This window comes from Rhipicephalus sanguineus, chromosome 7 (genome assembly GCF_013339695.2).
Source record: "Rhipicephalus sanguineus isolate Rsan-2018 chromosome 7, BIME_Rsan_1.4, whole genome shotgun sequence".
Taxonomy (NCBI): Eukaryota; Metazoa; Arthropoda; class Arachnida; order Ixodida; family Ixodidae; genus Rhipicephalus; species Rhipicephalus sanguineus.
Genome location: NC_051182.1, coordinates 151275483 through 151292452, shown reverse-complemented (window position 1 = coordinate 151292452; position 16970 = coordinate 151275483). Strand labels below are relative to the sequence as shown.

General features: G+C 43.4%; 1 protein-coding gene across 3 annotated transcripts in view; it reads left to right on the top strand.

Moving 5' to 3' along the window:
• Positions 1-419: 419 nt before the first annotated feature.
• LOC119400253 (uncharacterized) overlaps positions 420-16970 on the top strand; it is a 344569-nt gene continuing 328018 nt past the window's right edge. The window contains exons 1-9 of one of the 3 annotated variants that reach the window (XR_007416987.1): positions 420-631; positions 2004-2050; positions 2481-2519; positions 2776-2811; positions 5187-5283; positions 6603-6745; positions 8455-8502; positions 9096-9131; positions 11218-12189. Coding sequence is in view for 2 of the 3 variants with exons in the window: in XM_037667264.2 (XP_037523192.1) it covers positions 562-631; positions 2004-2050; positions 2481-2519; positions 2776-2811; positions 5187-5283; positions 6603-6745; positions 8455-8502; positions 9096-9131; positions 11218-11409 (708 nt within the window). In the remaining variant the exon portion in view is untranslated. Of the gene's footprint in view, positions 632-2003; positions 2051-2480; positions 2520-2775; positions 2812-5186; positions 5284-6602; positions 6746-8454; positions 8503-9095; positions 9132-11217; positions 12274-16970 lie in introns of those variants that run through there. The other 2 variants (XM_037667264.2, XM_037667265.2) reach the window with 2 other exon arrangements.

Genomic DNA, 16970 nt, shown 5'->3' with positions numbered 1-16970 from the left:
CAGGTTCCCAGATACACTGATAGATGGCGTAGCTCTTTCGTTCGCAGACGAATCGTAAAGTCGTATTCACTTGCCAAAAACAACGGCTTTTTCCACTTTTTAGAAAACTCGATAATAGTGAGTCTGGAAACTTCAGAGGATCACAAACTGTCGCGTCAGTGGCTAAGCATGCGACACTGTTTATCTTGTAGTTGAAAAACTGACGCGCCACGTTTCATGCATTTCCGCATTACCTTCAGCTGTCGTCACACTCGACAACCAATGTCTAAAGAATAGCACAGGCTTCGTGGCCGCGTGTTCTGAAGTAAACAACGTTGATACGGAAGATATGACAGCTTCGGTGGCGGCCTGGCCTTGTAAAGAACTCGTTCTAAGTCAAGCGTGAAAAAAAAAAAACTTTTTTAAAAGAGAACCCCGGGTGACATACACGAGTCGATCAGAAAGACTTATGCAAGCTTTTCCTAAAGGCCACATACTCTGTGGAACATTTGCGTCATCTGCGCACTTACAAATATTGAAGTAAGAAACTGATGCCCGTGTGGAACGATTACCACCGAGAGGATGATTGTCAAGGCCGCTGCACTGTCGAGCTTCGCGCTGGCCTTAATGTTCACCTCAGCTTATGCACAAGGTAAGAAGCGAAGTACTCATATACGAGAGACACAAAGAAAAAATGTAAGTGTGGCTCATGAAAAAAGAAAAACAGGACAACGATTAGGCGCAATGTTTGCCAGTACAAGGACATAAAATAGAGCGATAAGACTATCCACTAGGTACGAAACGATTGTGGAGTAGTGCAAAAACACAGTGACAAAAGCTAGAGAGACGATACAGGCGCTTTCGTCTCTATAGCTTGTGTCCCTGTGTTTTTTTTGTGTTACTGCACAATGCAAGATTTAGGATGGTCCAGTCTATGCTGAGCATCTGTACACGCAGGCTGAATTTGAAGTAGAGATAACGGATGGTAAGTGACAGCGTCGGAATAGATACCAAGAGATGGGAAGCGCGGCCGTCAACGGCAAAGCGGTGGCGTGATGATATCAAGAAATTTGTGCGCATGAAATCAGTTGCGCAGGGCAGAATGGGTTCGAGATTATTAGGAGAGCCTTTCGTCCCGCACTGTGTGTAATGTAGTTGACGCCGATGACGATGATGATGTATAATTGATGATGTTTCTGTCAGTAAAAACTGCTGATAATGTTTTGCCCATCATGTTTTTGTAATGTGGCATGCATTTATGCATTGCACTGCTTGAAATACACTGCCCGCAATGTAATTTACTGGTCTTGGAGCAGTGATCTGCGCACTATTTGCTATCGACGAAAGAATTCAACTTCAGTCTAGAAAATTGCTGACCAATAGCACATGCTCACTGTAACCGCACTGCTTATTTATGGGCTGACACAGAAGCTAGCGGCAGTCTTGACGACAGAGTCGGACAGACCCCTATAGAACTGTCAGTGCTTGAATGCCGATCCGAACTGTCGCCGCACCGGAAAACAATTAAGGCCTTACTGTACTTTTCGCGAGGCACTGGTCTATTGAATAGGCTATGTTGCTCCCGCTCTGCACCTTCCTTTTTTTGCGTAAATGCTTTTCTCTCCACTTTCAGTTCCATCTTTCTTTCTCTTGCCAGCTACCCTTAGAGTACGGTAGCAAATGGGATGCTATAATTCTGGTTGACCTGCCTGCCTTTTCTTTCTCTGATTTTATTCTCTCTCTCTCTCTCTCTCTCTCTCTCTCTCTCTCTCTATATATATATATATATATATATATATATATATATATATATATATATATATATGGTTTAAAATCTTGTGGAAGGGGCATCTACATGCTGATAGCAATTGTGCTCTTGGTTTTCCCTACCCAAAATTTGGATAGTAAGCTAGATTTAACCCCACTAGACCATTCCTTGCTTGTTTTCTCCGTCTTGCTTCTTTGCCTGTAGTCGTCATTCGATTGTTACTGCTTATTTTACTGTGACGTGCGCACATTTTCAGGCCAGTGCACCAACACCCAACTGCCCAACGTACTTGCGCTGGGAACGGTGAGTATGATGACCTTGGACTCAATACTCAAGAAGAAATGATGAGGGCAGCATTCATCTATCATACTCATAATAGCTCACTGACCGCCAGTTTCTATTTTTGATGTGCATCGCGGTTAGCTTAAAAGAGGCCAAGGACTTGACGCCGATGAGAACTGTACTTTGGGAGAACTTACTAATTAACCATGTGGAAACATTGGCTTTTTTTCTAGTGGCTTTAAATCAATACCTGAAGAGTGATTAAAAGGAAGTGAGATTGCAGATTTGACGGTCACCTCCTATATGTGTCTAATGTGTTTGTCTTCATGCTTAATGTAATCCTTCCAGTTACTCCATATTAGAAACTGTTCGGTAGAAGACGCGTCAGTGTCACAGAGCCTGTAGGGTGTACATCAGTTCTTGACATTGATTTGTCTTCTATCTCTTCAAGTGCCTCGGCCTGACACCCGATTACTGCTCGGACAGACCTGTAAGTTGTCACTTTTACGCTGTGTCTCTTAAAGTGCACATTCAGTAAGAACCTGCACATAAATGTGCACATTCAGTTAGACCCATTTGATAAGAACCAAAGAACTCGAGGATACAAGTTTACATGCCAAAACGCGGACTCTAGCCTACATTACTTGTTCGGCGTGCATGTTGTTCCTGCTGCTGTGTGTCGGAGAAACAGCGGTGCAGTGCTGGCGACTTATGCGACCTTTGGCAATTGTGTTTTGCAATTACAGGAAAATGCTACGCTGGAAGTTATCAGAATATTCACGGTAAGCTGCGAAGTTCCGCTTGGCATTTGCCAGAAAGCTATTGGTATGGTTTACGTTACTGAGCTTCGTCTTTTCTACTGTGTTGCTGATGATAGCAAAAACGTAAAACTTTACAAAAGTATGTTACTTTGGGCTTTTTTTATTTTCAAATGCATTTGAAGCACAGAAGAATGTTTTGCCTAAAGCACAGGTCATGTTGGTCTCACCAAGGTCCGTTTCGTTAAAAAAAAGACAAATAATATTATTAATGGCTGGGATAGATGTCTCTTACAAGGACTCACTCTATCACATCTCTTCTTGTGGATCAAATAATTTCAAAGATACTAATACCATATATTGCCGTTCAACCTGTTCCGAAGGATGCCCTCATGGCAGATGTGAACGTTCGCAACGAAAAAGGCAGAGAATAATTTCACTTGTGTTGCGAGCAAGTTTGTTTAAATTTAGGCGTTATAAACTGGTGCAAAACAAGGAGTGCATTTACGAAGTTCTAACGCTAAACCCATTTGTGAGAGCAGACGCCAGCCAAATGGGATGTCGGACTGCATATTTTTAGCGATAACTGCCCAATGCCAAACACGTTTTAAGAATGTAAAAAAAAAGCGCCAAGCTTGCACTATTGTGGCACAAGGCTGGAACCATCAGCGGAGCTAGTGTTTGACCTAGCTAAGTTTTGCTAGTAATGCCAAGCTTTTTGCTAGAGATGCTAAGTTTTTGCTAGTAGTACTAAGTATGGCTAGACTTGGCGCGACTTGGCAAGACATGTCACGCGACTACCTGCTACGTGATGGTATTTTATTCGCGTCACTAGCTGTTGTTACGTGTTAATGACGGGAACATGTCACGTGACTAGCTATCGCGCGATGTTGCGTGATTTTTGTCACGTGACTAAATGCTACATGATTTTTAGTGACGTGACAAGATGTTGCGTGATGTTACGTGATTTTAGTCACGTGACTGGACGTTACGTGATTTTTTTACATGACTATTTATTAGGTGATGTTACGTCATTTTAGTCACATGAATTGTTATTACGTAATGTTACGCCATCTTTAGCCTTGTGACTAGCCTTTGGGGGTATGTTAAGCGATTTCAGCTCCGTGACTAGTTGTCACGTGATGTTACGTAATTTTTAGTCACTTAACAGACTCGCCCATAGTAGTTTTTGTATTCCACGCCGGAAAAATGGGCGCACATGTTGTGGGAGTGAACAGACGCTGAAGAGGACAAAGCGAGCGCGTACCGGTTCATGATGATGATAATTTCTGTTCGCACTACCCGGTGCAACGACAAGCTTAACGAGCTCCACTCTTAAAATTAAATGCATATTCATCGTAAGTAGTGCATAAACTAACGTTCATCTTATTGAGTAGTTCATCGACTGAAAAAAATTACACCATTTCCCGCTAAAGGGGACCATTAGGCGATGCGAAGCCGGAGCACTTGCAGATCGCGTTCCGATGGCGTTCTTTGGGCATGCTACCAACCTCGCGTCGTGGAACGCGAAGAGGAACGCTACGCGCGTCTTGTCTTCCCTCTAGCCTGGCCGTTAATTCTCACAGGGCGAGCGGGGAACGCAGTCGGCAGGCGTGCGAGAGGGGGGCAGCGTAGGAGAGGAGAGAGAGGGGGAGGGGGCGCGCATGCGCTGCATGGTGCTCATCGCGGCGTTGCGCAGGAAGAAAATATCGGCATGTCTAGCCTGCGTTTCAGAGGAGGAGTGGAAAGGGGGGAGAGGGGAAGGGGAGAGGGTGAGTGGAGAGGGTATGCGCATGCGCAGTAAGGGTGGTCACGCCGCACACCACCACCACCACCACCACCGGATTGAACTCCGCCATAAGATACTTCGCATCTAAAATTTTCTCAGACTTCTTACCTGAGGTTGTCGCATGCAATAATGGTTATCTGCGTTATACTCCTATTCTTTTTACCATTTGCTCCCGGTACGTCCAGGTTCACAACGGCATACGCATATTAGTGTGCGGTGGGGATCTTCGGGAGAACTAGTGACTCCGATCTTTTAGGAAATGAAATCTAAGAATGAAAATCAACAATTACGGTCTTGATAAAAAGATACATCCCAAAAGGTGTAAACGGATATGCTTTCTTTAAACAACCATTGTAGCCCTCTTTACCTCAGAAGACACGAAGTTCGGTCATACCAAAAACGACAATTTTTACCGTTACACACGATCGCGAAACATTTTTGTATAGTTGACTAAAATTATTTTCCACAAAGCGATGAAGTCAGAGTCATTCAACAGAAAGATTAAAAGAAGGCGGTAGAAAAACGCGTGTTTTCATGTATTTCCAGAAATTCGACGACCGTGCCACCGATTAAACATTGCTAATAAGTTTCTCAATTTTTTTCCCACCAGTGTGTATTCAGAATGATGCCTCAAATGACAGGACCAATAAGAACTCTGTTCTACCTTCGAGCTGTCATCACTGCAGTGCTGTCCAGGGTACAATCAGGTTAGTTTACGTTAAAGGGCCTTTAAGCAGCTTATGAAAATACGAAGAAGGAGCGCGTTATTGTCTCCTGGCGTTTCCCGTGTTTTCGGCACAAATCTTGACTCCAGCAGTCTGTTAAACCCACTTTTAACTTGGAGTGGTTTAGGGGCCCTTTAAGTTTTCTGGAATCCTTTTAACTCAACAAGGAATCCATTTACTCAACAACAATATCTTTCTCAGGCAATTATTATATGTGAGTGCTGCGTGAAATTCTGTCACGTAAATTCTTGGTCGCCAGAGCACAAATACTTTTGAGAGGAGACGTGCGCTAGAGGAAAAGAGATAAATCTCAGGTCTTGTGAACAAAGAAACTAACTTAATTTTGATTACACAAAACTGCACAAAATTTGCGACAAATTGTAGAGCCTGCACAGCGCGTAGCCCTAGAGATAATATTGTCATATATTGAACAGTTTGTCAGTATTATTAGTAAAAGAAAACACGCCATGAGCGTAACACGAACAACTAAAATAACGTTACAGTACGACAAAAGATGTAGAGTACGGTCCGTACATTACGGGAATACCATAAGCGTACAACAGTCTTCATACGAAAAAAAGACTGGCCTGATGTGGTTCTTTGGGTAGCCCAATTTGGGAGGAATACTATTGCCGGAACTTTTCCATAAACTTATGCGTAATGATTCTCAAAGTAGTAATTAAGTGCATACCCGCCGCAGTGGTCTAATAATTACGAGGCTCTATCGCTGATCCGAAAGTCACGGGATCAAATGCCGACCGCACCGGCCGCGTTTCGACTGGATACAAAATTCCGGAAGCCCATGTGCTTGGATTTAAAGGCACATTAAAGAACCCTAGGTGGCCGAAATTTCCGTAGATCTCCAGTACGGCGTCTCTCATAATCATATTGTGGTTTTCGGACTTAAGACATCCACAGTTATTATTATTATTATCAATATGATCTCTTTTATAACCAAGGACCACAGTTTAAGGTGACCATGTCCTCCGAGAGAACACGTTTTCACGTCTGAACCGTCGAACGAATGGTATGAGACAACGTACCAGATACATTCCGTAATTTTTTGACCAAGAGATCCTATAAAAATAGGGGGAATGTTGGCTATTCGTGAATATTCGCGCGTCCTATGCAGTAATAACACCAGAAATAGCTACAAAAGTTAACAACTTCTCCTTTTTCACGACTCGCAGCGAATTCGTGGGAGTGACAAAAACTTGGTGTCGCGAAAAGTGTCGGCTGTGCCTCGGTTCTGAACATCTTTTCGAACGGCAAATGTTGAATAAATTTCGTCGCTTTTTCAGATCAGAACCTTGTCGCTGTAGCCAACATGATGTGCAATCCGTTCGGGCTGCCCTTATTTCAATGCGAGGACGGGTTTCCCGACACAATAACCTGCGGGCCACCCATAAACATCAGCCTGCCCACTTCCTTCGGAATTAGTGACGTGAGTAGAACTTTCGAATTGAATTCATAACTTTCACAAAGAATCAAAAGCAGTTGAAATTCGCGCATTCGCTAAACACGAATGAACGCCGCAAGCAAATATTGTGCCTAGACACTTCTGTAGGACTAGAGTTCTCCCTTTTCCTTGATAGTATAGAGTCAAGACGAACAATAAACAGAGGAGTTGTTGGTGATGTCTACCTAATTTTCGTAATGTTGACTTACAGAAGAAATAGGTAAAAGCGTTCAGATTCTAGGGTTAGGCGAGCAAATGCCGCATTCAAGGAAGAAAACGGGAGAGAGGAAAGACAGGGATGTTAACCAGTTTGGCATAACCGGTATGCATTTCAAAGTGTAACTATGTCCTCTCCAACTGCCTGGGGCTCGCGAGTATGAACTATAAGCATAACGGAGTCGAGTCTATATTCGTTGTATGTAACAGAGTGTTCAAAGAACCATTCAAGTGAAGCTTTTTCGAAATGGTGTTGGTCATTTGACCGCAGCGAAAGTGGTGTTGCGCAAAATGATCGGAAATATAAGTGATATGGGTAACGCTCAGAGACCTGAGGACGGCAGAATGAGTCAGTTAACAAACATGGGTAGCAGAAACAAGGGTAGCAGATAATCTAGTTGACATCATGTGAAAGCACTGAACCTGGGCTGGTCACGTTATGCGTAAGACAGACAACCGGTGGACAGTAAGAGCAACAGAATGGCAACCAAGGTAAACGCAGTCGGGAAAGGCAGACAGTTAGATGGTGTGTCGAAATTAAGAAGTTCGCAGGGTTAAAATGGAATCAGCTCGCACAGGATAGGCTATAAACGGAAGAATATTGGTAGGGCACTTTGTCCTGCAGTGGATCTATACAGGTTTGGAATGATGATCGAATGATTATGATGATGATGAGCTTCGTGGTATCTGTTAAGCGAATGCTGAGTAAAATGATAACTGATTTCTATTGTTTTCTAGAAGACGTTCCTGAAGTAAAAGGACCCGAGGAACAAATTTTACGCAGATTTCTTGTGTTTGCTAGCGTCCACGTGACCTCTCTTTCCGTTTGAGTTCGACAGCTTCGTTACAATGAGTTATTTTTTTTTACGCGAGAAGTGTTGCCAACTTGACATACGCCCGTTCAACCTTGTGGCCACATGCTTGTATTCTCTCTCCATCCAAAGGTCGCCTCGTGTTAAATAGTCGTTCAGACAGTTCAATTCGTGGCGCCACGCTAAACACAGTTTTTCATGTAGGGTAACAGAAAGTCGTAGAGATTCATTGTGAAAGAAAGTATAAGGCGTGGAAACACAAACGGAAGAAGCGGACGAGACAACACAAGCAAAAAAGAACATACAGCACAGCGCGTGTGGTGTGTGATTCTTGTTCAATCAATCAATCAATCAATCAATCAATCAATCAATCAATCAATCAATCAATCAATCAATCAATCAATCAATTAATCAATCAATCAATCAATCAATGAATCAATCAATCAATCAATCAATTAATCAATCAATCAATCAATCGATCTGACCCTAATTATAGCGCCATCAACAGGGCCAGCAACATACCGATCTTGATTTTGTGTCTTTCTCGCGGTCTATGCTTTGTAATTATTTTGCAGAATACACGGATAAACTTTCACCCTCCACTAAGAAAGAGACTTTTGCCCTATTAACGGGATCCTTGAGTAACGACAAGTCTTCTTGTTGCAGTGCGTCAATTCATCGCGCTTGGTCTGCTTGCAAGGTGAAACGCTCAGGGTAAGTGAGAGATGACGCTTGACTAGTCGTTAAAGAGCAAAGTGACATCAGCAACCAGTACGATGTGTTAATATCTATCTTATCTAGAAGACAACATATTCATCAAATCAACAGTAAAGAAATTTGCAAGGTAACGGAGTTAAAAACCGAAAGCCAGCATTAGCTTATGGCGCAAGGTATACCCATGTTGTTTTCATGAAAAATAGATGTTTCGCACGCCAATAAAAAAAAACTTCCTTGGTGCCGAAATCGAATCGTGCATCGTGGTTTATGCACGATATGTCTGTATGCCAATTTGGTTGACCAATGGTTGTTTTTTTAGCTCTTTATTGCGTATGGACGAATTATCACTAATTTTCATAGACGATGCTTGAACCTCGAGCATCTTTTCACAAGAGACATTATAAGACTATTCGCAAATGCTACCTTTCTGCATTCATGATTATGTTCCTTTAGCTGTAAAGTTTCTCCAGAACGAGGGAGATTTATATAGAGCACATAATAATTTGCAGAATAAATAACTGTTCCAGTTCACAAAGTTCAAGGTTACAATAACAAATTGTCAACACTATTCTGATGTTTCTTTTTTTCAGAATGAGACTATGACCGAGCTGATTGACTTTCTTGTGGTAAGTTCATTATTACCACTTAGCGTGAAGGTATGCGCTTTTATGAACTCTTTCATCGAGAACAGTGATTTCAGTCGCTGTGAAATCATGATTATCCCAGATGTTGCGACACTCGACACATTAATCATGATTATCACGGATGTTGCGACACTCGAAGCATTAAAAGACAAAATACACTTGGTCATCTGTTACAATTACTTTTTTACGGTTCTGTCTATCTGCTAGCCTCCTCCTTTTGTGATATTTGTTCCGTTACGCTTTTGGGGAGTGTCTACTCGCGCCTAAACAGCTCGGGGCCACGTGACCTGCGGGAAAATGCCCGATGTGACGTCACACCATTGCCGCACAGTATGAATGAACGGCAACATTTTGTTTGACGTACCATAAGTATAGCTTTGTGGCAGCACAGTGAAAAAATTGCGAAACGCTTAAGCTTCGCCTTTAAGAGTTGAACGCGATAGCGATATCCGGCCCCATCCTCATCGTGCTCTGTTTCGCTTGTCATTATGTTCAGTCGCCTGGTCTCACACACACACACGCACACACACACACACACTCGACATACCTATAGTAAAGGTAAAGGTTTCCGCCTTCTTCAACAGCACGTTCATGACAACAGTGTACCCACTAAGTGTGTGTAAGAGAATGCGTGCACTAATGTGCATATCCTTTGTAATGGTGGGCATGCTGCGATTACAATGCAATGGGTGGCATGAGGAGCAATTACGCGCCTAACACTTTTTCGAAGTTGCGATGCACCAACTACGTGTTCGTAAGGGAATACGCCCAGTAATATGTGTGCCTTTTGTAATGGGTGGCCGGATCTAAACCACCAACTCGTTGTGCAGTTCACATGGTTTGACGCCGGATGTCAATATGCTCTTGTACCCCGTTTTACTGCGATATACATCTCGTACTGTGACACCTGTAGCCCGTGCGCGTATGTTTGCGAAGCATTAATGTTAATCTCAGTGCAGTTCGAAGCAATGGAGTGCCTGTGTGGTAGAACACCTGCTTGCCACGCAGACGGCCTGGGTTCGATTCTCACTCGAGCGTAACATTTTTTTATTATTTATTTTATACAAGATGACATTTTTTCGCCCACAACCAACGACGCCGACACCAGAATTTCTGCGGAACGAGATCTTAAAACTACCGCGTTAAAAAACGGGACATTCAGCACAGAGCGCTGTCTATCAACTACACTGCGTCCGGTATGTTTACGAACAGCGTTTTCTGCGCCGTTCTGCCACAAGTTCACACACCAACAGCCCACCTAAGAACTATTGTGTATATATAGCTCTCTTGACAGTGTCAGTGGTTGGTCCGTGTAACTGGGGGAGGAGGAGCAATAACCTATACGCCGTACCGCTTCGTGGTTCTCGCTATTTGGCAGCATCACTTTCGCCAGAGCCAGGGTCGAAAGCAACGTGCCACTATACCGTTGACGTCACACATGACGTTTCTTCTCACGTCACATGGTCACGAATCGTCGCGGTATAAGTAAACTCCCGTGCTTTTGTGATACGGCTTAATAAGGTGAAGGTTTGGGCTAGTTGGTATCTTATGCTAGGGCTGCCAGCTGGGGCTTCAAATATAAAGAGCATTGCCTCTTGCGTTATCAATCAGATTTTCTCTTCGGACTTTTTTTGCCACGTTTGTAGATTGTAATGACCTTTTTCTTTACAATGAATCTGTCTTAGTCTACCGTGTGCCGTCATCGTCGTCCTCATCGTAGTAGTAGTAGCAGTAGTCGTAGTAGTAGTAGCAACAGTAGTATAATAGTAGTAGTCACGCAGGTCACGTGACCAGAGGAGGAGTAAATAAAGATTGCGATAATGATGGGGATTTTAAATGATGGTGATGATACTCCTATAGATTAAGATGGTGTTGCTAAGTTATCATGAGGATGCTCGAAATAGTTATGACGATAATGATAAATGGTGATGATGATGACGACGATGATGCACGTGATCTCGTTAGCCAATCGCACACACTCGTGCGCTTATAGCTTCGCTTTCCAACGGTTTTCATGGAATGGAAGGGGCTAATTTTTTTATTATTTGCGTGACCGTTATGCATGCAGTGCCTCCTGAGTCGATCACCTGGTGAAGGCGACACGCTTGCCGGACGGCTGGCATGCACACTCGCCCAACTGGTCCAGTTCTCGGCGCAGCAGTTTGCCGCCTCATTTCCTCTTCCGCTACTGGCCGCCGGAATGCAGATGTCTGCCAACCGACTCAGCACTGAGCTCGCGATGCAGGCTCGCTGCTACTAACACCGGCGACAGCAAACAGCACCTCCGAAATCCAATAAGACCTTATTGAAATTTTTGTATGGCAGTGGTCTAATGGATAGGTTATTGTACTTCCACACCACACCTTCCTTTTTTGTCTGTTTTTGGGTGGCTGCTCTTTTCTCCACTCTTCTTTGCATACTTACTTCCCAATCCCCTTAATGTAGGTTAGCAAACCAGATGTTATAGTTCTGGTTGAACACCGTCATTTCCTGATTTTTCTCTCTTCCCTCTCCTATATGCTTATCACAGTCCGGTGACTATGGCGGAGTGCTTCCGCCGACGAAATTTGGAGTTCAGTTTCAATCAATTCAATTTATCTCTACACTTCGTACCTCAGAAACACAGGTAGAAGGGATAAGAGGTTTTGTCAGTCGTCAGCACGACGACGATTACACTAAGGTTACATTAAAATGACAGCTCGACAGTGGTTGCTACCAGCGGTTGGTACCAGCCTGTTAGAAAACATGAAAAACTTTCAATTCAACAAAGTCCTCAAATGGCACGCATAGAATACGATAATTCTAAAATGCAAAGTATATCCGTAGTGAAGCACGAACGAACAAACAAAAATATATGAAAATGTCGAAGTTTTTGTCAATCACACCGAGCTCTTTTTATTTCAAAATATAATTAGGAAATCGATCACGAGTTCAGTTTGCTTCATCTCTAAGGCATTTATTCAAGAACTTAAAAATTTTTAAACAAGGTTGTACGCGGCTATAGCTATGATGTCACATGTCCCTTAGAAATCGCAGGAAAGTACTAAAAAGTTGCCTCGTTACAAAAAATGTACGACCTTCCATCACAATGCATTCAGATAGATAGATAGATAGATAGATAGATAGATAGATAGATAGATAGATAGATAGATAGATAGATAGATAGATAGATAGATAGATAGATAGATAGATAGATAGATAGATAGATAGATAGATAGATAGATAGATAGATAGATAGATAGATAGATAGATAGATAGATAGATAGATAGATAGATAGATAGATAGATAGCAAGTGAGCGGTGTTGTTGGGCAATAGCCGTATCCCTAGCTTAAAGCGTTAAGCGAACAGTGTCACACGCTTTAGAAATTGTCAAAAAGTACACTCTGTGCATGTAACTGGACGATACATACGAAATAAAAGTTTTGAAAACACGTCTACAGTACTTTCATGTGGCACTAACGCTGCTCTTGAAGTATCTGAATCTGGCTTCGTCGACACTGTTGCCATGGCATCGACCAAGGTTTGTCGACATCATGTGACCAAACGTCAGGTAGAGAGACGTTTCTAACGAAATAATTATCAAGACCCTCGCGACGTTTACTCTGGTCACTCTTGCCAGTGGAAGCCTTCCTAACAAGAGAATTGCAGCGAGGCAATGTACTGTGCTGGTCAAATGAAACCCGAACAGCGGCAAGCCTTCGCAGTGGTATAGTGCGCGCCGTCCAGTTATCACCATGGACAGGCGCGCATATGCGCAGTGCGATCAAACCGAATGCGCGCGCCTGTCAATGGTGATAACTGGACGGCGCGCACTATACCACTGCGAAGGCTTGCCGCTGTTCGGGATTCATTTGACGAGCACTGTACAATGACGTCATAACGAGTCCACAGTTTTGATGGCGAAATTGAAACTGGCTCGCTGAGACACTTACATACTATTTTAAATTATTATTGGCCATCGGTAGATTGCCATTAAATACATAGAATTTAGAGGATTAGGACCTTCGCTTAGCGCGAAAGGTAAGACGCGAAAAAATTGTTATGCCAGTTTTCCTTGACATATGAGTGAGCTTTAGAACACGGGAAGAAAGCAGACACAGCATATGGGTTGGCTCACAGGAAAACGTTATTCACAGAGGACAACATTAATACGTTTAAAGAAGGGTTGGTGCCAAAATTGCGTTACGTGTAAAAGATGGTGTACAGTATGCACCTTCATCACGACATTATTGCTGCATGCGTATGACACAACATGGCTTTCAAATGCAGTATTACTCACCCAGCAAGCCACTCTTCTGGAGCGCAACACTGGTTGTTTTCTTGGAATCTTTGGTTGCCCGTTGCGCAACGTGATCTACGACCAACTATTCGAAACCTCACACGAGTGTCATTAGTTTAATACGCAATAACCTGCTATTAATTACAGCACAAACTTGCCAACCGGTGTTGTGACACCAGAGACTCTGTTGACGCACATGTTCTGAAACGAGCACGCGCCGGTGACATCCCTGCTGTTAGTCGCAAAACATTCATCTTCTTTCCTGTCATGTCCCGCAGCTGTGAACAGAACTTCATGAAGCAGAAAACACAGAATTCCAGCTAGAGCTCTGTGCGCTAGAACGCAGGTTGACAAGTGACCATTATCATCCATCCACCTAGGATATGTTGCCTACGTGTAGCCCCTACAAGCATAGCGAGCTACAAAACGGAAATAACATAGTGCTGTCAGGAGGCTAAACATAGGCAGTCAATTATAAGGAATGAATGTGACAGTACATCCGTGATAAATGCTCAGTCGAAGCGTCTCGTTTCTTTCTCCTATTGCACTGAATATAACGCTACTGAAACGTTTTATTTGCTATTCCAATGATTTTATGCTTCCGTAAGATTCTTACGGAAGTACAGTACGGTCCACTGTTAAAGGGAACACTCGAATGAGCAACTTTGATTTTGTTGGTTCCTAACGGATAGTGGATACCGAAAGATTGTTCGTGCACGTTACTAGTCTATCATAAGGGTTCGCAACTGTCAACCACCGGTAGTGTTATGCAAATCTAAGCCACTATGCTTTTGCAGGAGAGCGAAATCCGCGCGTACCCGAAACTCAAGTGTTCCCTTTAACAGTGGACCCGTCTGTACATGAGAAATGTGCGGAATTTATATGGGGACAGAGAGAAAGCTCTTTCTTGAAGAACGAAGAATTCTCCCGGCGTAGATACAGGCACCAACATGATTCTCTATATAAGGGAAGGGGGTTGGGGACAGAAAAGCTCTAAGAGCAGGACGGCACGAAAAGAAACCAAGAAAAATATATATCATCAAGATATGTGGAAGCGTTAACGTAATAGCTGTAATGTAAGTAACTTTACAGCTCATTAGGTAAGTTAATGCCATCGAGGAACCCGAGTAGCCAGTTTTAAAATTTAGCGTTCCTGAAAAGTAGAAGACATGTCCGAGTATTTTCCCGAAGTCTAGCGGTGGTTGCGAAGTTGAGCATATTCCGCGTTGGAGACAAGTTCTTTATTCTCTGTATGCCTCGCAATCTGTCAAAACATGTTCATAGCGTGATAAAATAATGAACTGGTTTGCATAAACAGAGCAAAGTTACGAGAACAAAGCATGAGAGAGGAAGATATCTGAGGATCCAATGAACCTGCCACACTAACAAATATCTGGATCGTACGAGAAAACACCTTGATTTTCTTTTAAAGCAAAGGCAACGAAATCAAAAACTTAGTTTGGTTCTAAGTTCCAGCCTTGAAGAAGACAAGTCCACTCGTCGAAACGTCGGCACGAGCACGTAATTTTTCATTAGTTTGGTCACGTCATTCGAGCCGCTAGTTCAGTGAGGCAGACGCTTATGTTAATTAAAGTGGAACGCAAGAGAAGACCATCACGGCCCCGCACAAAATGGTTAGGTGGCATTTTGGACACCACATGGAAAGCCCTTGAGACGCTCAAAACATTTTTTAAAATATGTCTCAGTGGAGGTGACATATACTGATTTTGTCACCAGGAGGCCTGAGCTACACGGCGGTCTGCAACAGCAATAACTCTTGAGTACGTAGGAGTTATTAAGTCGAAAGCGTTAGATTCCTCGTCAAACACGAACATTGACCGTCACCTTCGGTGCCGTCGGTGGCAACACAAGTAACGCAAAAAATCTTCACCTGATGACCTCACCATATGGCGGCATCATGACGTCGCAGATTGCCAAAATTAGTGACATCATAATGACGTCACTGTAACGTAACATAACGTTACTTTACGTGATGACGTCATCATTTGACATCGTCACTTGGTCCAAGGGAGCCGATCGCGGAGGCAGTGCAAAACCAGGTGAGGTTCATAAAGCTTTCAGAGGGGGGTGGGGGAAGATCAGTGCATCGACGGAGAAGAAAAATAAGGTGGCCTTCGCCGTCGATTCGTCTTAGGCGAATGCATAAGGAACCCTATGAGTTTCTACAACTAGAGACTGGTGACAATTCTTTCTTGTTCTTTCACTTCCTAAGCTAAACGACGTAGAGAGTGGCTTGAGCGAAAACAACACCACCGCGTGAAAGTTGTCATGCGCCGTGTGGTTTGCACTGACTTGTTTAACTACGTCGGTAACTTTGCGTAACAGTTTCGTCAGGTTGTTTCAAGCACAACGCATAGCCCTAGTTGTATTGGTTGGTGAAGGTGAGAGGGGGAGGAGGTGAATGGAAGAGAGAGAGTAACTGGGAAGCTTTACTCGCACGGATATTCACGGCCACTTTCAGCAGTTTGGATTCCGGAAGCGACAAATTTGACAGGAGGACTGACTAAAAAAGAGAAGCCCGGACAACGCGCGTCCGTCACTTTCCTCAAACGAAGGCTTGTTCGACACGCAAACAGTGGCGTATTGTCGACAACAAAACATTTCAAAGGACAAGGTTGTGGAGCAAGGTCGCGCCAATAATACTGTGCACCTCTTTAAACAATCTTGCTACAGCAAGGCGGTTGATATACCTGAAAGTTCCTCAAGGAAAGAAGATTACTTTTAAAGGTTCGTTTTTCGTTGTCAGGCATAAAATAATGATAACTAACAGACAATATTGCCACGAAAAGTATAGGGGATGGTATTTGTAGTAATTGGGATATAAATGTGAAGAAAGTAAAGTGGACGAAAGGACAACTTGCCGCCGGCAGGGAGCGAACCTGCGACCTTCGAACAACGCGTCCGATGCTCTACCACTGAGCTACGGCGGCGGTAGTCCTCGCGTCCATTTTATGGGGCATATACATATATATGGGGAATGTTTGTGGGGCATATATTCATGTATACCCCATAAAGTGTACGGTAGGATGACCGCCACCGTAGCTCAGTGATAGAGCATCGGACGCGTTATTCGAAGGTCGCAGGTTCGGTCCCTGCTGGCGGCAAGTTGTCCTTTTGTCCACTTGACTTTCTTCACATTTATATCCTAATTACTACAAATACCATCCCCTATACTTTTCGTGGCATTATTGTCTGTTAGTCCTCATTATTACACTGAATTCTCCTTACGCACATTTATCATTGAACGTGTTTTACTCGTCATCAGTGTGTCTACAATGGTAAAATGGTGTGGAACAGGTGTAGTCTGACAAGGAATAGGAAATATAGAGAAGCCCACATACGGATATTGTGTCGATTGCAAGCGATGATAGTGATAGCTGCTCCTATGTGAACCACTATCGGTAAAACAGTGATAATGACAAATTGAATTCATGGAGCGTTGACATAACGACGGCTTGGCCGTCGCAGTTCTGGAATCAAGCCGAGGTTGGGACTTCGACATGGATCTATATTCAGAAA